The sequence below is a fragment of the Rhinopithecus bieti genome, unplaced genomic scaffold, assembly GCF_001698545.2.
Source record: "Rhinopithecus bieti isolate Rb0 unplaced genomic scaffold, ASM169854v2 scaffold_35307, whole genome shotgun sequence".
In the NCBI taxonomy this organism is placed as follows: Eukaryota; Metazoa; Chordata; class Mammalia; order Primates; family Cercopithecidae; genus Rhinopithecus; species Rhinopithecus bieti.
In genome coordinates this window covers 603,772-625,440 of record NW_016814940.1, presented here as the reverse complement: position 1 = coordinate 625,440, position 21,669 = coordinate 603,772, and the positions used below count along the sequence as shown (strand labels likewise).

The 21,669-nt window shown below is 39.5% G+C and overlaps 1 protein-coding gene across 5 annotated transcripts in view; it reads right to left on the bottom strand.

Moving 5' to 3' along the window:
- The window catches only part of CENPU (centromere protein U), a 42,868-nt gene that overhangs the window by 19,903 nt on the left and 1,296 nt on the right, over positions 1 to 21,669 (bottom strand). For all 5 annotated transcript variants that reach the window (XR_001881577.1, XM_017852644.1, XM_017852646.1 and 2 more), the window contains exons 2-7: positions 19,534 to 19,582; positions 17,550 to 17,667; positions 14,620 to 14,725; positions 6,921 to 6,981; positions 6,182 to 6,418; positions 2,749 to 2,818 (exon numbers count right to left, since the gene is read on the bottom strand). Coding sequence is in view for 4 of the 5 variants with exons in the window: in XM_017852644.1 (XP_017708133.1) it covers positions 2,749 to 2,818; positions 6,182 to 6,418; positions 6,921 to 6,981; positions 14,620 to 14,725; positions 17,550 to 17,667; positions 19,534 to 19,582 (641 nt within the window). In the remaining variant the exon portion in view is untranslated. The remainder of the gene's footprint in view (positions 1 to 2,748; positions 2,819 to 6,181; positions 6,419 to 6,920; positions 6,982 to 14,619; positions 14,726 to 17,549; positions 17,668 to 19,533; positions 19,583 to 21,669) is intronic.

Here is a 21,669-nt window from a genome sequence, read left to right as displayed (position 1 = left end):
TGTCATATTTAAGCCTTCAATTCAGAACTTTTTTTGTGTGCTGCAAGTCAGAGGCAGTCTCATTTCATTTTTCTACAGGGAAAACACTGTCACAGAACCACCTTTCCCCACTGACTAGCAGTCAACATTTTTGTCATACATTCATCAAGTTTCCATATATGCAGGGTCTCTTTTCTGGTCTATCTTTTGGTGTCACTGTCCCTAAGATTAGGATTAAATGTCTGTTAGACCAGGGGTCCCCAAGCCCCCGGCCACAGACCGGTATGAGTTTGTGGCCTGTTAGGAACTGGGCCACACAGCAGGAGGTGAGTGGCAGGGTGGCGGGGCGAGTGAGCATGACCACCCGAGCTCCACCTCCTGTCAGAGTAGTGGTGGCATTAGACTCTCATGGGATCACAAACCTCATTGTGAACTGCACATGCGAGGGATCTAGGTTGTGAGCTCCTTTTGGGAATCTAACGCCTGATGATCTGAGGTGGAACAGTTTTATCCCAAAACCATCTCCAATCCTCATCCATGCAAAAATTGTCTGCCATGAAACCAGTCCTGGGTGCCAAAAAGTTTGGGGACTGCTGTATTAGACCTGCCTATAAAACTATATAGAATTGAGGAGTTTTGTTAGTTTAATAGAAAATTTAAAACTAGTGTTTGAATTTGATAGTTACAGGATTATTTCAGTTTTCTTCTTCAAAATCCAGCTTCATTAGCCTTGCATTTTTCTAGATATTTATGTGTTACAATATGGGGGAGAAGAGGATATCTCCTTTTCCTCTATTTTGGCGGGGTGGGTGGATTCACTTTTAAATTTTTGTTTTTAATTGACACATAGTAATTGTACATATTTATGGGTACAGTGTGATGTGTCAATACATATATGTATTGTCTAAAAAATCAAATTAGGGCATTCAGCATATCCATCACCTCATACATTTATCATTTGTTTGTGGTAAGAAGACTAAAAATCCTCTCTTCTAGCTGTTTTGAAACGTGTAACACTGTTAACCATAGTCACCCTACTGTGCAAGAGAACACCTGAACTTATACCTCCTATCTAACTGTAACTTTGTACCCGCTGACCAGCCTCTCCCTCTCCCCGCTCCCCACTAGCCTCCCCTATCTATTTTAAATTTATTCACATGAAGTTGTTCATTATATTCTTAGTAACATTTAAACTGTGCATTTAAACATTTAAACTTCTGGTAGGAGTATAAAATTATGTTATACAACCACTTTGGGAATGCAGTTTGCAAAGTTTGGCAGTTTCTTGTAAAATTAAACATATGCCTACCCTATGACTCAGCAACTTCACTCCTTTTTATTTACCCAAGAGAAATGAAAACATATGTTCACAAAGAAATGTGTATAAAAATGTTCACTGGCTGGTTGCAGTGGCTCACACCTGTAATCCCAGCACTTTGGGAGGCCAAGGCGGGTGGATCATGAGGTCAGGAGATTAAGACCATCCTGGCCAACGTGGTGAAACCCCATCTCTACTAAAATACAAAAAATGAGCCGGGCGTGGTGGCGTGGGCCTGTAGTCTCAGCTACTCAGGAGACTGAGGCAGGAGATTCGCTTGAACCTGGGAGGCGGAAGTTGCAGTGAGCTGAGATCAAGCCACTGCACTCCAGCCTGGCAACAGAGCAAGACTCAGTCTCAAAGAAAAAAAAAAAAGTTCACAGCAGCTTTATTCAAATAGCCAAAACCTGAAAACAACTCAGTTGTCCATCAGTAAGAGACTGGATCAACTGTGGTGTAATCATACAGTGGAATAAGCTCAGTAATAAAAATGATACCAAACAACATAGATGGATTGCAAAAAAACTACGCTGAGCGAAAGAAGCCTTACACGAAAGAGTACACACTATGAGATTCCATCCACACAAAATCCCAGAACAGGCAAAACTAACCCATGGCAGAAAAAACGTCCCTGAAGCCACTGCCTCCGGAGATATGGGGTGGGGACTGACATGAAAGAGGCATGGGAGAACTTTCTGGAGTAAAGACTTCAGATGTTGACAGCGGCTTGAATTACACATTGTACTGCATGTACATTTTACATTCAAAGAAAAAACTGTAAACACAATGAACTCCAGTTAATCATGTGCATACTTAAGTATTCCAGAGGAAGTACTGATGTCTACATTATTTTAAAATGCCTTAAAAACTGGATTAATGGATTAATACTTGCTTTACTACCTAATAAAGTAAATAATAAAATGTTAACTGTAAAATCTAAGTAGTGGGTATATGAATATATAAATTTTTTTCCACCTTAGTTGTATGCTGAAAATTTTCATGACAAAATGTTAGAAAAAAATGTTACTTCAAAGTCACATATTCCTAATTTTAAAAGTGGCAATTTTATGTACTTAAAATTTACAACTATAACAAATTAAGAATAGGGTCTTATTTCTCTCACGAAATTCCTGAATGAGTGACAAAATATAAAACATCATTCTCTACCTGAGNGCTTTACTACCTAATAAAGTAAATAATAAAATGTTAACTGTAAAATCTAAGTAGTGGGTATATGAATATATAAATTTTTTTCCACCTTAGTTGTATGCTGAAAATTTTCATGACAAAATGTTAGAAAAAAATGTTACTTCAAAGTCACATATTCCTAATTTTTAAAAGTGGCAATTTTATGTACTTAAAATTTACAACTATAACAAATTAAGAATAGGGTCTTATTTCTCTCACGAAATTCCTGAATGAGTGACAAAATATAAAACATCATTCTCTACCTGAGCCTACGGCTTTACTTCTTGATTTCTTCTTTTTGCCATGAGACATCTTCCCTTTTTTCTGAGTTTTCTACAAAAAAAAAAAAAAAGGATTAGGGTTTTAAGAAGTTTTCTTTCTCTTAAAACATAAGGATTAAGACTGTTACCAAACTGTCATTCAATATTTTAGCTGGGCATAGTGGCTCATGCCTGTAATCCCAGCACTTTGGGAGGCTGAGGTAGGCAGATCATTTGAGGTCAGGAGTTCCAGACCAGCCTGGCCAACATGGTAAAACCCCACCTCTACTAAAAATACAAAAATTGCCAGGGTGTGGTGGCACATGCCTGTAGTCCCAGCTACTGGGGAGGCTGAAGCAGAAGAACTGCTTGAACCTGGGGGGAGTCAGAGGTTGCAGTGAGCTGAGATTGCACCACTGCACTCCAGCCTGGGTGACAGAGCGAGACTCCACCTCAAGAAGAAAAAAACACTTTAGCTACAATTCTCATTTAGTTCTAAAACAGATTAGTTATATAAATTATCTACATTAATATAAGGAAGCATTGCAAACAAAACCATCACAAAATAAGAACAAATAAAACTTTCAGTTGACTTATAACAATTGTTGCCTTGATGGAAAACTTGAACTTTTATTACTTAAGATAATAACATGTGGAATCAGCTCAAATTTCTGTTCCAGCTACGGTGAAGTAACAGCTTCCAAACTAGCTCGCTTGCCATAAACAACCATAAAATGGGGGAAAAGGGGTGGCAATTTTATTCAGGCATTGGACAATAGGCAATACAAGACTGAGTTCCAGGAGAAAGGGGAAACTTGGAAGGTGAACCCTATGACTACCATCCCCACTCCACACACACAGAGTTTCTAAATGGGGTATAGTGAGCTGAAGTCTAAGCAGGACATGACAATCCTACCCAGCTGAGAGGCACTTGGAATAAGCTGCTCAGGAGAGCACAGGTGCCTGTGGAGCGGGGGTCCTAAGAGGCCTTGTCTAAGTACTGCCCATGTGCCGGGTGAGACCACATAAAGCCTACCAGAAAGCACTATCATGAGGATAACAACATAGTTGATAATGAAGGACAAGCAGCACTGGGGGCACAGGACAAGGTACATGTACATGGGAAAGAGACAACTCACGGCTCATCAGAAACCATGGCGACCAGAAGACAACAGAATGGTATAAAGAGCTAGGGAATAAATCTGTCAACTCAGAATTCCACAGCCAGTGAAATATCCTTCAAAAACAGAGTTGAAATAAAAACACTTCCAGATAAACAAAATCTGAGAGAATTTGTCACCAGCAGACCTGTCATGAAAGAAATGCTAGAAGATATTCTGTAGGCTGATGGAAAAAGATAACAAATGGAAACTAGTATCTATTGGCAGGCAATCAGTGAACTGGAGAGAGGAACTGGTAGAAGACTACAGAGCTGCTGCTTCTCATATTTTTTTTAAAAAAACAACTCTTTCAAGCAGAAATGACAATACTGTAAGGTTAGATTTGTAACACAGAAGTAAAACATGACAAAACAGCACAGAGGATGGGGATAGATAAATAGAATTATACATAATATTGTTACGTAATTACATTTATGTAGTGGGAGGTAGTTAATTGTCAAGTAGAATGTATGAAGTGAGAACACACTGATTCTAAATAGACTTTGCTAATTTAAGGATGTACATTTTTAACCCAGGAGCAACCACTGAAACAAATTTAAAAAGGTATAGCTAAGAAGTCAATAGAGAAAATAAAATGGAATACAAAAACAACGTTCAACTAATCCAAAATGAGTTCTAAGAGAGAGAGAAAACAGGAGCAAATGGAAAACAGAGTATGGTAGATGTGAACCTCACCATATTTAAAATTACATCAAAAGTCAATGGACTTTTAGCAGAATTTAAAAAAAATACCTCCTCTAAGTAACTGATAGATCAAGCAGACCATCCCCATCACCAAAACAAGAGTAAGGAGACAAAATCTCTGAACTACACTTGACCTCAACTGACATTTACAGAACACAACTGCAAATTCAAGTGCACATGGGATGTTCACCAAGACAGATCAACAACAGAGATCATAGTTTGGTTCAATTTGTGTAAAGACAGGAAATAAAAATAAGAATATACATTCATATTTGTTTACATGTACAAAAGGAAATTTGAAGGATATAAGAAAGTATAAGGTTACCTGTGTGTATGTTTAGCAGGTGGAAAGGTGAAGAAGACAGGGTAGCAGGGACAACTTACTATACTTCAAAAAGTTTTCAAACATGAGCATAAATTATTTATTCAAGTAAGCCCAAATGAATTAATCACATATTAAGAACTTGACCAAAAGATATTATATGTCAAGAATTTTAGAACCAATAAGACCCAGAATTCTTTGTTTTTTGAGACTGAGTCTCACTCTATTGCCCAGTATAGTGGCACGGTCTCAGCTCACTCCAACCTCTGCCTCCTGGGTTCAAGTTGATTCTCCTGCTACAACCTTCTGAGTAGCTAGGATTACAGGCATGCACAACCACACCCGGCTAAATTTTGTATTTTTAGTAGAGACGGGGTTTTGCCATGTTGGCCAGGCTGGTCTCAAACTCCTGACCTCAGGTGATCCGCATGCCTTGGCCTCCCAAAGTGGTAGGATTACAGACATGAGCCACCGCGTCTGGCCTAAGACCCAGACTTCTTATCAGCAGTTTTTTTTCTAAGGAAATGATCTAAGGAATGCACGAATATTTAGCTACAACAAAATTCATTAAAGCACTTATAATTTTTTAAATAGCAATTCTTCATTAGTAAGAGATTAACTATGGCATGTCATGAACGGAATGCTACACATTGTTGAATACTTAATAACAAGTATATGGTCTCAGGGTAATTAAAGCTCACTGAAACGACTGAACAGCATAGACCAAAAAACATGGTTATTTTGGGTTATGGAATTATAGGTGATTTTATCTTCTTTTCCATATCTTCTAGTTTTTTTTTTTTTTTTAAGACGGAGTCTTGCTTTGTCACCCAGGCTGGAGTGCAATGGTGCAATCTCAGCTCACTGCAACCTCTGCCTCCTGGACTCAAGCGATTCTCCTGCCTCAGCCTCCTGAGTAGCTAGGATTACAGGCATGCGCCACTGCATCCAGCTAATTTTTGTACTTTTAGTAGAGATGGGGTTTCACCACGTTGCCCAGGCTGGTCTTGAACTCCTGACCTCAGGTGATCCCCCTGCCTCGGTCTCCCAAAGTGCTGGGATTACAGGCGTGAGCCACTGCACCCGGCCATACCATCTAGATTTTCTAAAACAAACATTTTTATTAGATTAAGGAAAATATAAAATTTATCTTTGAAAAGATATGAAGGAAAGAGAAAATGCTTCATTTTCTTCCCCAAAATTTTCAATAAACTATTTTGCTCTCCTTGGGGATGGCTGACATTCTTACCGATTGACTTTCTATTGCCAAGTTCTCTTTTTCAACAGAGGGCTGAGCACTAAGGGGTCCTGTCTTTTTAGAAGTGACCGACTCAGCTGGTTTATCTGAAAGTTCTGAAGATGCTGTGGTTGGAATAACCTCATGACGCTGTGTATTTGTTTTCTCTGCTGATTTAACTTTTCTTCTCGTATCACTTCCTTCAGTGCTTTCAGAGTCATCACTAATGGGCTTGAGCTTTCTTCCTGGCTGTGTAAAAGAAGAAAACAGCACTACTTATTTAGAAAATAGAAATGCTTATAATTCTTACTGTAATAGTAGAAAACCATATATATAGTCCACATTACTCACTTCTAAACTTTAAAACTGAACATAATAGGAAGACAGCAACATAATTAATGATAGGACAGGAAACCTAAATCAAAGGTTACGATTAACACTCCCAACAATTCACTCTGCCTTTTAAAATCACGACCTAACCACAGTACAAGAATGCTATGAAAACTGACAAAGTACATAGAGATGAGACCTCTTTAATGAAAAACACTTCACATACAAAATATTTTGTTTTTTACTATAAAAGTATATTCTAAAATAGAACTTTATGAAAATGTTGCTACGGAATATTTTCTCTATTTGCATCCAATCTAAAGAGGAAATGAAATATTTCACAGAACATTTTCTCTATTTGAATCCAATCAAACTATAATATATTACAAATTAAAATAGAAGAGCGAATACTCCTACATACCTTTTTTGCACTAATTTTTACAGATTCGATTTCACTTGCTTCATTTCCAGAAGTGTCTGAACTGTAAAAAGTACAAGTCATCAATATCTTGTACACATTCCATTTATATTCGCATGTCTTCTCTAACTTGCTCATCCAACATGAAAACAGACTCAATTTAATGAGGAAATATCCTACTTGTCACATACAAGCCTGCCATGTTCCCAGGTTTACTGCTGCCTCCCACATCGTCCCATACCCAGGCCACATGAGTTTATCCCAGGCAAGCAAGTAACCTGTTCCATTACTGCAGCACCTGTGGTGATGTCTGAGAACTGCACTTTTCTCCAAGTTACCAGTCCCAGGCATATGGGCCATCATTTGTACTAAAAGCTAATCCACTAGGCCCATCCTTAGGTGATAGAAAAGGGAACACCTTTTATCCTTTAAAAAGGAAAAAAATAGTCCTAACTTCTGATGGGATATGAAAATTCATCTTTTCATTCTGTTCAATACAACAAATTTATTTAACACCAACCTCAAAATACAAAGTACAGTGAATAAAATTACTTTAAAATTGAGAGGTTTTCCTTCAAAGGGTTCACTGTCTAGTAGGAAGGCCAAAGATAGTGCAGAGTGATGACCTGGCAAGCACCTGACAGAGAAGATGATGTGGAGACACGGCTTGGGTATTAGGAAAGGCATCACAGTTATGACACTTGGCGGTGACTGGTAAAAAACTTTTTTCAGGAAAACAAGTGTGGAGAAGGACATTTAAAGCAGATGGAAAAGTTAATGTAAAAGCATGGTGGTGTAAAACAGCCCGGCACGTTCAAGAAACGTGTAACAGAGCACGGATAAAATGTATTTTCTAAGAGAAGATAACAAACGCTCAGGAAAAGCCAAAGGCTATGACTGAAGGGCTGCAGGGTACCCACATGGGCATGCTGCATGGATCTCCTATGGTCAGCGCCAGCCTCCAGCTGCAGTGTCTTCTAGATCCACTGCAGCACCTTCTGGATCCACTGCAGCATCTGGGCAGAGGCTATAGCTGTGGGCAGTCTTTAGCCAACAAGTAAGTACAGTAAGGGTCTAGGGCCTCAACGTTTCTGCCTGATACAGACCAGGCCTCGTTTTAACAGTCCTCACTCTTCCAGAGCTCTGCAGTGGCTTGTTCAGAACTGTAGGCACTGCAGTGCAATTTGAGGCCATCTCTGCCCCATCCTGCTTCTTCCAACTTTACCCTTCACAGATATCACTAATAAACCCCTTCCATTCCTAACTGCCTCAGTGTCTACTCACCCAAGGATCTAAACTGGCATGGGGGCCCTCTATGCCATGCATACAGGCAAAGGGGAGCCCTAACAGGAGGTGGACGTAGGAGTAAGACGAGACTGGGGTTTCAAAAGATCACTCTGGAAGGTGTATGGGAAGGTAGGCCAGAGGGAGCTGGCACGAGAGATAAGGACACCAGACAGGAAACTACCGCAGGAATGCTGGTAAGAGTGAAGTCCCCAAACCATGGCAGCCACATGGAGGTGGCAGGGGTGTGGAAAGGAAAAACGGATTCTCAAGGTAGTCACAGGCCAGAAAAATAGGACTGGCCAGACAGAACATACCAGGACTGATTCCCAGATTGCTGGATTGGAGGGGACTGGGTGAATGGCAAGACTATTAACCTAGAGAATACCAAAGGAGTTCACCGACACTAGATGAGAAGGAAAAGGAGCTCAGTTTTGCCTTTGTTGAGTGAGGTGCCTATGGGCATCTAGAGAAATATGGCCAATGTGCAAGACATCTTGGAATTCAGGAGAGGGTCTGGACAACAGACAAACTTGAGAAACAGTGGCACACAGGTAGTTAAAACCGTGAACGTGAACTGGGGTTGGATGGAGAAGAGAGGGCCAGAGAAGAGAGGGCTGAGAACAGAATCACCTACACATAAAGAAAAATAAACAGGAGAGGAAACAGCCAGGAGCAGGATGGCTGAACACAGGGCCCCACTGATTGTCCCCCGCAGGAACACCAAGTTTAACAACTATCTACACAAAGGGAGCACCTTCACAGGAAACAAAATTCAGCTGAGTACACACAGTGCCTGTTTTTGACTTCCTATCGCTGAAAGAGGCACTGAAGAGGGTAGGAAAGAGTCTACAATCGCTGACGCTACCCCTTCCCCATCTCCGACAGTGGCTGCATGGCAGAGAATCTGTGCTCTTAGCAGGAGAGTGCAGTGATTTTGAAGCTTTGCTTTGAAATCAGCGCTGTCCTGTAGCAGTGGAAAGCAGAACCAGGCTGAACTAAACTGATGACCACACACGGAGGGAGCATTTGGACTAGTCCCAGTGTGAGGGGAATCGCCCATCTTGGCAGTGGGAGGTAGAGCTCTGACAAGCCTTGCCACTGTGGGTTCAAGTTCTCTGGGGCCCCACGTGAGCCTGAGGGTCAGTCTAGGCCACAAGGATGGCAACTCCTAGTGCTGAGCTGGGCTTGGAGCCAGCGGACTGTGGGGGCATGAGACCTACTGAGACACCAACCAGTGTGGCTAAGGGTGTGCTGGCATCACCCCTCTCCTAGGCACAGGCAGCACAGCCCATGGCTCCAAAAGAGACCTCTTTCTTCTGCGAGAGGAGAGGAGAGAGAAGAGTGGAGAGGACTTTGTTTTCCATCTTGGATACCAGCTCAGCCACAGTAGCACAGGGCACCAGTCAGGGTCATGAGACCCCCTAATGCAGATCACAACACCTAAGTCCTTTCAAATATCTGGAAAGCCTTCCCAAAAAGGATGTATCCAAACAAGCCCAGACTCCAATGACTACAATAAATACCTGACTCTTCAATGTCCAGACACTGATAAACATCCATAAGCATCAAGACCATCCAGTAAAACATGACCTCATCAAATGAACTAATTAAGGCACCAGGGACCAATACTGGGGAAACAGCAGATACGTGACCTTCTAGACAGAGAATTCAAAATAGCTGTTCTGAGGAAACTCAAAGAAATTCAAGATAACACAGAGAAGGAATTCAGAATTCTATCAGATCACTTTAACAAAGAATTGAAATAATTTTTAAAAATCAAGCAGAAATTCAGTAGTTGAAAAATGTAGCTGACATACTAAAGAATACATTAGAGTCTCTTAATAGCAGAATCTATCAAGCAGAAGAAAGAATTACTGAGCTTGAAGACAGGCTATTTGAAAATACAGAGGAAAGAAGAGAAAAAAGAAAAAGCAGTCATGAAGCATGCCTACAGGATCTAGAAAAAAGCTTAAAAAGGGCAAATCAAAGAGTTACTGGCCTTAAAGAAAGGTAGAGAAAGGGGGGTAGAAAGTTTATTCAAAAAGGTAGTAACAGAGAACTTCCTAAACCAAGAGAAAGGTATCAATATTCAAGTACAAGAAGGTTATACAACCAACACCAAGCAGCTTTAACCCAAAGAAGACTACCTCAAGGCATTTAATAATAAAACACCCAAAGGTCAAAGATAAAGAATCTAAAAGCAGCAAGAGAAAAGAAACACATAACTTACAATGGAGCTCCGATATGTCTCGCAGCAGACTTTTCAGTGGACACCTTACAGGCCAGGAGAGAGTGGCATGATATATTTAAAGTGCTGAAGGAAAAAAACTTTTACCCTAGAAGAATATATCTGGTGAAAATATCCTTCAAACATGAAAAAGAAATAAAGACTTTCCCAAACAAAAGCTGAGAAATTTTATCAACTCCAGACCTGTCCCAAAAGAAATGTTAAAGGGAGTAATTCAAGCAGAAAGAAAAAGACATTAATGAGCAGTATAAATCATCTGAAGGTATAAAACTCACTGGTAATATTAAGTACACGGAAAAAGATAACACTGTAGCTGATGTGTGTAAACTACTCTCATTGTAAGTAGAAAGACTAAAAGATGAACCAATCAAAAATAACAACTTTTCAAAACATAAACAGTACAATAAAAGTAAAACAAAAGTTAAAAGTGGAGGAGCAAAGTGAAAGTGTAGAGTTTTTATTAGTTTTTTTTTGCTTGTTTATGAAAGCAGGGTTAAGTTGTTAACGGCATAAAATAATGGGTTATATGGCAGTACCTGCTAGCCTCATGGTAACCTCAAATAAAAAATACAACAAATACATAAAAAGACCAAGAAATCACACTGCCAGAGAAAATCACCTTTACTAAAAGCAAGACAGGAAGGAAGAAAAGGAAGAGAGGGCCACAAAACAATCAGAAAACTAATAAAATGGCATGAGTAAGTCCCTGCTTAGCAATAATAACACTGAATGTAAATGGACTAAACTCTCCAATCAAAAGACATAGAGTGGCTGGATTGGGGGGGAAAAAAAGACCCAATGATTTGTTGCCTACAAGAAACACATTTCATCTATAAAGATACACACAGACTGAAAATAAAGGTACGGAAAAAGATATTCCATACTAATGGAAACCAAAAAAAGGGCAGAATAGCTATACTTATTTCAGACAAACTAGATTTTGAGACAGAAACTGTAAGAAGAGACAAAGAAGGTCACTACGTAATGACAAAAGGGGTCAAATTCAGCAAGAGGATACAACAATTTTAAATATACATGCACCCGGAACACCCAGACAGATGAAGCTAATATTATTAGAGCTAAAGGGAGAGACAGACCCCAATACATTAGCTGGAGACTTCAACACCCCACTTTCAGCACTGGAGAGATCTTCCAGACAGAAGATCAATAAAGAAACAGCAGACTTAATCTGCACTGTAGACCAAATGGACCTAACAGATATTTATAGAACATTTCATCCAACAGCTTCAGAATACACATTCTTTTCGTCAGCACATGGATCATTCTCAAGTACAGACCATGTGATGGGTCACAAAACAAGTCTTAAAACATTTTTAAAAAACTGAAATATCAAGTATGTTCTCTGTGGAATAAAACTAGAAATCAATAACAAGAAGAATTTTGGAAGTTATACAAACACACAGAGAAAAAGTGTTAATGAAGGACCAGTGGGTCAATTAAGAGATTAAGAAGGAAGCTGAACAATTTCTTGAGACAAATGATAGTGGAAACACAACATACCAAAACCTGTGGGATACCACAAAAGCAGTACTAAGAGGGAAGTTTACAGCTGTAAGTGCCTACATCAAAAAAGAAAATCTTTAAATAAATAACCTAATGATGCATCTTAAAGAACTAGAAAAGCAAGAACAAACCAAATCCAAAACTAATAAAGATCAGCTTTTATAAATAAATCTATAAATTTACCTCAACCCAATAAAGATTGTAACTTTGCTTTTAACTTAACAAGTAGCTCTTAAAAGTCATTTAAAAAAATGAGAAAAGCTGCATTTATACCTCAGAAGAATAGAAAAGATCAAGGATTTTAATACAAATCATACAAGTTCTAAAAGAAAACAGGAAGGGAGACGTCTTCCTAACTATGACTCAAAATCCCTAAACGCTAAGAGTGATAAATATATCACTGCATCTAAATAAAACTAAACATTTTCTATGTTGGAAAAAAAAACACCACCATTAGGTGTTTTGTCAAAAGACAAAAAAACCAGTTTAAAAAAAAAAAAAAAAAAAAAACTGTAACATAGGGCTAATCTCACTAATGTTTAAATGAAGTCATGAAGAAAATGACCAACATCAACTAAAGTAAAAAGGATATAAACAGTTTGCAGAAAGACAAATTTAAGACCTTTTAAATGATTGCTGCTCAATCATTCCTAAGAAGAATACAAATTAGAACTAGGCTGGGATAGCATTTTGACCTATCACATTGGCAAAATCCAAGTTTGATCTCACTTTGGTGGCAATGTGGCAATAACTATAAAAATGACAAACACACATTTCATTTGACTCAGAATTTCACTTTTATGACTATATCCTATAGATACACAAGCACAAGTGTGAAATGGCACTCCCAGTGGCACTGGGAGTGAGAGCACAGACTGGAAACAGCCTGACTGCCCGTTCATACGGGACTGGATAATCACACTAAGGAACACTCACGCTGTGGAAAGGGTAGGAGAATGAGAAAGCTCCATGTGTACTGACATGTAAAGATCTCTAAGATGTAGTAAGTGAAAAAAGCTAGGTAGAACCTATGCTTTCTTTTGTACACAAAAAAAGGGTTAAAATGTATTTCATATTTACTTTTATATGCACCAAGAAATTCTGGAAGGACATATGAGAAAATAATAAGGGAGAGGGAAGAAGTGGGTTCTAGGAGCTAGATGGATAGTAGACATGATATGAGGACTTACTATACACCTTTTTATATTTTTAAACCATGTGAATGTTTACTCAAAGCATTCCTCTTTAAAAATTACATTCACCACTGTTTAGAGTGCATGTTTTCCAAATGTATGACTTCTATTGATTTTCAGTAACATATAAAACTGGAGTCAGCCAGGAGCGGTGGTAAACACCTGTAATCCTAGCACTTTGGGAGGCCAAGGCAGGCAGATCACGAGATCAGATCAAGACCATCCTGGCCAACATGGTGAAACCCCATCTCTACTAAAAAATACAAAAATTAGCTGGGCATGGTGGCACGCGCCTGTAGTCCAAACTACTCGAGAGGCTGAGGCAGAAGAATTGCTTGAACCGAGGTTGCAGTGAGCCGAGACAGCGCCACTGCACTCCAGCCTGGTGACAGAGTGAGTCTCCAAAATAACCAAGTACTATAAAACTTCTCTAGTATAGACAATCTCAAAATGACTTCTCAGATTTCTGCCCGACTGGCATGTTTAAAACTGCAGTTTTGGCCGGGCGCGGTGGCTAACATCTGTAATCCCAGCACTTTGGGAGGCCAAGGTGGGCGGATCATGAGGTCAGAGATCGAGACCAGCCTGGGTAACACGGTGAAACCAGTCTCTACTAAAAATACAAAAAAATTAGCTGGGCGTGGTGGTGGGCGCCTATAGTCCCAGCCACTCGGGAGGCTGAGGCAGGAGAATGGCGTGAACCTGGGAGGCGGGGCTTGCAGTGAGCCCAGATCACGCCACTGCACTCCAGCGTGGGAGTCAGAGCAAGATTCCATCTCAAAAAAATAAATAAATAAACACTGCACTTTTGATACTTGCTAAATACATTTAGTAACTAGAACTGACCTATTACCCAATAGAGGTCCATAAGTCAAAGAGCTGCTCTAGGTAACAACTTAAAATGAGTACTACAGTTATCGAAGCGTTCTGCATTATATAACTTGCTCCCAAGTTTTCTCTATGAAATCATTTTTATAGAGATTTTCCTGACCTATACGTTCACATAAATCTGAAAGACTCAAACCAATGCACCTGAGGGACAATGCATCTGAAACAGGCTTTGTATTGCTTTGTAATTATCACCTACCATATACAAGGAAACATCTCATTTGTGATAATTAAGAGAATTTGTAAATGAAAGAGACCTCCCAAAAATCACCTAAAATTTTATGCTCATAAAATCTTTCCCTCCTTTCTTATTTGACTCAAAGCTAAACGATCTTCCTAGGCATGATTTCTAGGATAATCAGGTATGAATTCTGTCAGTTATCACAGCTATTATAATTATCGTAAGTAATTGTCAATTATTAATAAAGTTTTATGCCTCAGTTCTCTTGAGAAAAGCATAACAAGTTGGCTCAAAGTATCTTAAAACGCTTTCTTTTTATTAGCTTCTATCTCAGAAATCCCATTAACCATGAATAAACAATCGCTTGAAATATACCAGTACCTTATTTTTGCTTCTTTTCCTGGAGGAGTTGAAGGGATAGACAGTCCACAAAGTTTGGAGAATTCTTCTTCATCAGCATATATAGCTGTGCTATGTAAAGGAGGATCTTTCAAAAGACAAAAAAGAAGACAACTTTAAAAGTCTGGCTATTTGGGCAATACTGAAGTTTATTCCCTTACAATGGAGTACAAAACAATCTTTGTTCAACTAACAAAATCAAGATCAATTAAACAGGCCACTTCCCAAATGTTTTTGATCTCACACCTCAACAATAAAAATTTTAAACCCTATCACCAACAAACACATGAATATTTATGAATAATAAACCTTTATTACCGCACTTATATGGAATTATTTTTGGTGTTTGAAACAGGGCCTCACGCTGTTGCCCAGGCTGGAATGCAGTAGTGCGATCTCAGCTCACTGCAGCCTGGAGCACCTAAGCTCAAGTGATCCTCCTGCCTCAGCCTCCTGAATAGCTGGACTACAGGCACATGCCACCATGCCCAGGTAATTTTTAAATTATTTGTAGAGACAGGGTCTCACTATGTTGCCCAGGTTGGGGAAATTTTAATGAGATAAAAATATAAATCAGAAATCTAACATTTTCTTTCCTCATCCCTGTCAGGTGTCATACACTCTGCATTAGAAACCACTGCATTAAACTATAAACTCTACAGGCCTAGAGAGGTCACCTCACAAAGTGCCCTGCATATAGCGGGCACACAGTATTTTTTAATGAAAAGCCCTTTGGGGAGATTCCAGGCCGCCCTTCAACTTAAAGCCTTTTGGAGAGATTCCATGCCTCCCTTCAACTTAAAAAGGAAATTCTGGCTGGGCACGGTGGGTCACACCTGTAATCCCAGCACTTTGGGAGGCTGAGGCAGGTGGACCACCTGAGGTCAGGAGTTCAACACCAGCCTGGCCAATATGGCAAAGACCCATCTCTACTAAAAAATACAAAAATTAGCCAGGCGTGGTGTGGAGGGGAGGGGAGCGCCTGGAATCCCAGCCACTCGGGACGCTGAGGCAGGGAGAATTGCTTGAACCCAGGAGATGGAGGTTGCAGCGAGCCGAGATTACACCGCTGCAGTTCGGCCTAGGTAAGAGAGCAAGTCTTTGCCTCATAAAAAAATAAAATAAAATATTCTGACTCAGGCTACCTTAAAGACATTATGCTAAATGAAATAAGCCAGTTACCAAAGAACCAACTATTGTATGCTTCCTTTTACATCAGATTCCTAGAAAGCAGAATGATGGTTGCCAGGAGTTGAGGGGAGGGGAGAACGGGAAGTTGTTTAATAGATAGAGCGTTTCAGTTAGGAAAGATTAAAAAGTTCTGGAGACGGATGGTGATGATGGTTGTACAACAATGTGAATGTATTTATCTGCTACAGAGTTAACACACTTAAAAAAGGTTAAAATGGTAAACTACATTTTACCACCCATACCCCCCACCAATACACTCACACCCACAATGAGGTGCTGGGATGGCTAGAATAAAAAACTCAGTAAGTTTCGGTGAAGCTGTGCAGAAACAACAACTCTCATACACTGCCATGGAATTATAAAGTCATGTAGCTGCTTTGTAAAACAGTTCCTTAAAAAGTTATAAATAGAATTACCACAGGACTCAGCAATTCTGCTCCCACTATATGCCCAAGAGAAGTGAAAAAAGCCCACACAAAAACTCATACACAAATGTTCACAGCAGCATTATTCATAATGGCCAAAAAATAGAAACCACCTAAATGTAACTGATCAATGGATAACAAGTTGTGGTATATTCAAACAATGGAGTATTTCTGAGCTATAAAAACATGTAGGAATGAAGTAGATACACACTACAACATGGACAAACCCTGAAAACACAAACTAAGTAAAAGAAGCCAGTCACAAAGGACCAGAGTCTAGGATTCCACTGATATGTACAGAAATGGCAAATCTGTAGAGACAGGAAGGAGATTCATGGCTGCCAGGGGCTTGAAGGAAGGGGGAAGAGGGAGTGACCCCTCATGGGTACAGGGTTCTCTACAGGATGATAACAATTTTCTGGAATTAGATAATGCAGACAGTTGTACAACCTTGTGAATAAACTAAAAACCAATGATGTGTACACTTTAAAAGGGTGAATTTTATGGTGTGAATTCATTTCCATTTTTTAAATTATGGGGTTTTAGGTTCAGATCTTTTAGATTTACATTTTAGACAAATAGCACATTTTTATCAAGTCATAATAAAAGACATTATTCTGGTGAATATATTTCACCTTATAAAATGTATAGTATTTTCTTTTATTAACAAAAAATTAAACCAAAGCCTTCAAAATTCTCTTAAAACTTATTCCAGCAAAAATGCCTGACTACTACAGTTCTAGATGTGGGGGCACATGGCATTTTCTCTGTCATTTCTGGCCTCTGGAGTGCCCAGTGACACAAGCAGCTCACCCTGACAACTCACACGTTCCTGGCCAGCCAGGTACTGACCTTTTACCTCATACTCCAAGGAACACAGGTGAAGCTCTCCCACTGGCTCTCCCGAAGTATCCCCTGCCTCCATGAGTTTAGGACAAAGGAAAATTACCCATACTCTTCTCCTCCCTAAATTAATGGCTCTATCAAATGTTAGAATGAAGTGAGAAATGTATTCTATGTTCCTCTTGTTACAGAGTACTATAGTAAGTGTCCTCATGTGACTGGATTGTTAACGAATACCACTAGAAGAGTGCCACCACTTTAATAATGTTCTTAGTTTCAATGTACCTAGACGTGAGAAAAATTAATTCAAATTATCAAGTACTCCCCTGAGAATATTATATTTACATGCAGGCAACTAATTTTTATATTTGAAGATATTTCTATTTTTTATTATATCTGGCCTAAATGTTGTTGCTTTAGAGTTATGTTAGGATAAAGATTTAAAGTACTAACCAAAGGTCTCATCAGGTTCTTCATCTTTCTCATTTTCACCCAGCCTGCCAATGCTTGAGACATCAGAATTATCAGGAAAGTCGAACACGTCAATAGGCTTGCACTTTTGACCAGTTTTCTAAAAGTGAATAAAGTTGAAGTTATTGAGTTGGCTCTCACAAAGAACAACAGGCTGATTTATGAAGCAAGAATATTATTGTAATCACTGCTGCCTAAGGAAGCAATCCTTAAGCATGGGGTGATGGATTTACTACCTACCCCGATTGGGTCATTATACAACATAGACATGTATGGCAAGATCAAATCATACCCCACAAATGTGTACAATTACAATGTTTCAGGTAAAATAAAAAGAAAGAAGCAAGCTAACACTTTTTGGGGACACAGACTCTTTTGATAACCTAAGGAAAGGATTGGCAAACTTTTTCTATAAAGGACCAGAAAGTAAATTATTTTAGGCTTTGCAGGCCATAAGGTTTCTCTTTTGACTACTAACTCAATCACTGTCATGTGAATGATGACAGTAACCACACAGAAAAGAATGAGCATGGCTGTGTTCCAATACAATTTGACTTTTGAACACTGCAATTTGAATTTAATATCATGTTCACATGTTATGACATAGTCTTTTCATTTTATTTCAACCATTAAAAAATGTAAAAACCATTCTTAGCTTGTAGGGATATACAAAAACAGGTGGCAGGCTAGATTTGGCCCATGGACCAGTTTGCCTACACCTCTGACCTAGGGAAAGTGATGGGTCCTATCTCCGGAAATATGCCCATATACCCAAAAGTTCATAAACAGTTTTAAGGGTACACATGGGTTAAAAACTCCTAAAGGACACCAGGGTTTACAGTTCAATATACTGATACACCCATGAAGTCTGCTACCCCAAATCTAATGAAACATGAAAACATATATAAAATGAGACAAACTTTCATGGTAGTTCCAGAAAATGTGGAAGGGTAGTATTAACAGATATGAAAATAAGAAAATTCTGGCAAGTATAAAGGAGGTAAAATAAAATTGGCAAACCATATACAAACTTGACCATTCAGATGCCCCCAGTAAAAGAATCATTCCTGGAGTGCTTGTGGGTGGAATGCAAAGAGAGCTGGCAGGTCTTCCAGCCCCTCCCAAGGCATAGGGGGCCTCCACCACATGTAAGGCACTGCCTTGCAGAGGGAAGGACAGGAAAGCTGAATCCATTCCAGGCACTCTGGGCTTCCAGCTAAGGCTGGAGCTTAGCATCTCTCCGATGCACACTGGACTTTGGCTACCAATGGCAGGGGCAAAGCAGGACAGCTGAGAGAAACCCACCCAAAGAACCCGCGAAGTAATGCTGGGGTGGGAGCAGAGTGCTGAGCAAAATTCTGCAGGGGGATCCCAGAGGGGAAGAGAGCTATCCTCTTCAGGCTGGGGTTAAGGACTATGCAGGACAAAGAAAGCCCAGGGCAGAACAAGCAGAAATAACTCCTTCCAGGGTGCCTGGCACTGTCATACACTGTTAATGTGAGATTACGATGTCAATCACACAAGCCACTGGAAAAAATATTGGAATTAGCAATCAAGAATGTTAAAGAAATGTACACACTTTAACATACATTTATTCTAAGACTCTATTCTAAAGAAAAGTAAACCTGTAATGTGAACTAAGTGGAGTATCATGAAATTATAAACAATTCTTGAAAAGTACAATGAGAAATGGCTTTAAGTTTATAGCATTGTACAATTTTTACATGAAGCCTATTATCTAAACGAAAATAAAACCAACCTAGGCTTAGAAATAAAGGAAATTCTAAAACATTAACAAAAGTCATTTTATCCACTATACTGGAAAAAGTGTGAGGAAAATGAACACACTTTTTCACTACAAGAAACACTGAACTTGCCAAGTGAAGTCTACAAAACTGAGGTACCCAAAAAATGTTATTTTGTACTGTCAATTTTGAGAAAACCACAACACAAAAAGACAACTTACATCTTTCATGGAATGTGTTCTTTCTAAAGTGTTCTTCGAATGTCTTGCACTATTAAACAGCAAAAAAACCCACAAGAGTTAGGAAATAGTTAAAATAACAGAGAAAACACCATAGTTATGATCCTTTCCACACATTTTTACCCAAAAAAAAAAAAAAAAAGAACCCATATTCCACAAATTTATTTTTTATAGGTCAAATCCTATCACCAATGTTATAAAATAACATACCTCTCCCCCTCAGGGACATGGAAAAGTTGGAATCCTGCTGTTAACTTTTTCCCTGAGGCCTTAATCAATCAGCAGTGATTGACTTTCTCTGCAGAGCTGAACAAAGGGGAGGTAGGCTAATGCTAAGTCCGGACACCTGCTCCATCCTGTGCCTGGCTCCCGTACGTCCTTTTCCCATTTAATTCTAACAGTCCTATAAGGTAGAAGTGAATCCCATGTTACAGATGTATGCTTGCCCACAGCAACACGGAGCCAGGAGGGAGACAAGCCTGCATTAAAATTTACATCAGTTCAAATCCAGGGCCTGCCCTCGACCTCCCTTCACACTCTCAGTTGGGCCATAGCTTCAAATGATAAAGTTGTATATATATCTTCAACAAGCTTCAAGGAAACAGATGTAACAATGGTGACAAGAATAAAAACGGGAAATAACAGTGGCAGGAATTATATATTATTATTACTAATAATAGTGCCAGGAGTCAGTGAATATGTACAGACTATCCCCCACCAACCAGGCATCATACAAGAGTACAGGAGGATACTCTGGAATAATACAGTACATAATTCCTGACTTTAAAATATGCCATGCAGATTGTAGCCGTATTTTTCTCATTTGTAGATAGCAAAATCAGCTTAGTGAGTCTAAACCAATGTTTTAGTATACTTTTATTTGATATCATTTCAAGCTCACAGAAAAGTTGCAAACATAGTACAAGGACCTTCTGTATGCCCTTTACTCATTTGCTGTGTGTGTGTGTGTGTGTGTGTGTGTGTGTGTGTGACTGGAGACACTGTGCACCTCCACCCCTAAATACCACAATATGTCTTTCCTAGGAGGGCATTATCCTGCATATTCATGGTACAATTTCTAAAATCAAGAAATTTAACATTGATACCATAATCTGATCTACAGTCCATACCTAAATCACATCAATTGTCCTATAATGTCCTTTTAAGATTGCCAGGCCAGCATTTTAAAAAAACAAAAAAAGGAAAATATAAAATGAAACATTGCACTGGATATACTATGTTCATAAGCCTTTTGTTTTGTTATGTGTGGATGTGTGGGCATGTGTACTAAGTGTGATGTAAAACATCATTACTGTGAATCACAGTTTAAAAAAAAAAAGTTAGAAAACTGTTCAGAGCGGTGGTTCCCAGACTTGAGTGTCATCAACATTCTCAGCAGGGCTTGTGAAACAGGTTGCCTGGCACCACCCCAGGAGTGTATGATTCAGTCCCTCTGGGGTGTGGCCTGGGATTCTGCATTTCTAACAAGTTCATGATTTATTTACTTAACTCATGAAACCTAAGGAAGAAGGTAGGACAAGTATTAGTTTTATGGCAGTTTTATAGATGATGATTCCGGGGTTCCTAAAATTTAAGTGACTTATCAAGGGTCACAAAGCCAAGTAACAGAAACACAACAAAAACTAGACCACATAAATTTCTTCATCTAAACTCTTTGAGCTGTCTTGTCCTTTCTCGGGGGAAAAAAAAGTCAAGGTTCCTCCTTGCCTTAGGTTGCAGTCAAGGTGGGGCTTCTGAGAGACAGAAACCTCTGTGACAACCCACAGGTAAAATTTCTGGGCCAGGCGCGGTGGCTCCCGCCTGTAATCCCAGCGCTCCGAGAAGTCAAGGCGGGCGGATCATGAGGTCAGGAAATCGAGACCATCCTGGTCAACATGGTGAAACCCCATTTCTACTAAAAATACAAAAATGAGCTGGACGTGGTGGCTCACGCCTGTCATCCCAGCTACTCTGGAGGCTGAGGCAGGAGAATCGCTTGAACCTGGGAGGCGGAGATTGCGCCACTGCACTCCAGCCTGGGCGACAGAGTGAAATTTCGTCTCAAAAAAAAAAAAAGAGGGAGGCAGAGGGAGACTGAACACATAGCAGAAGGCAGTG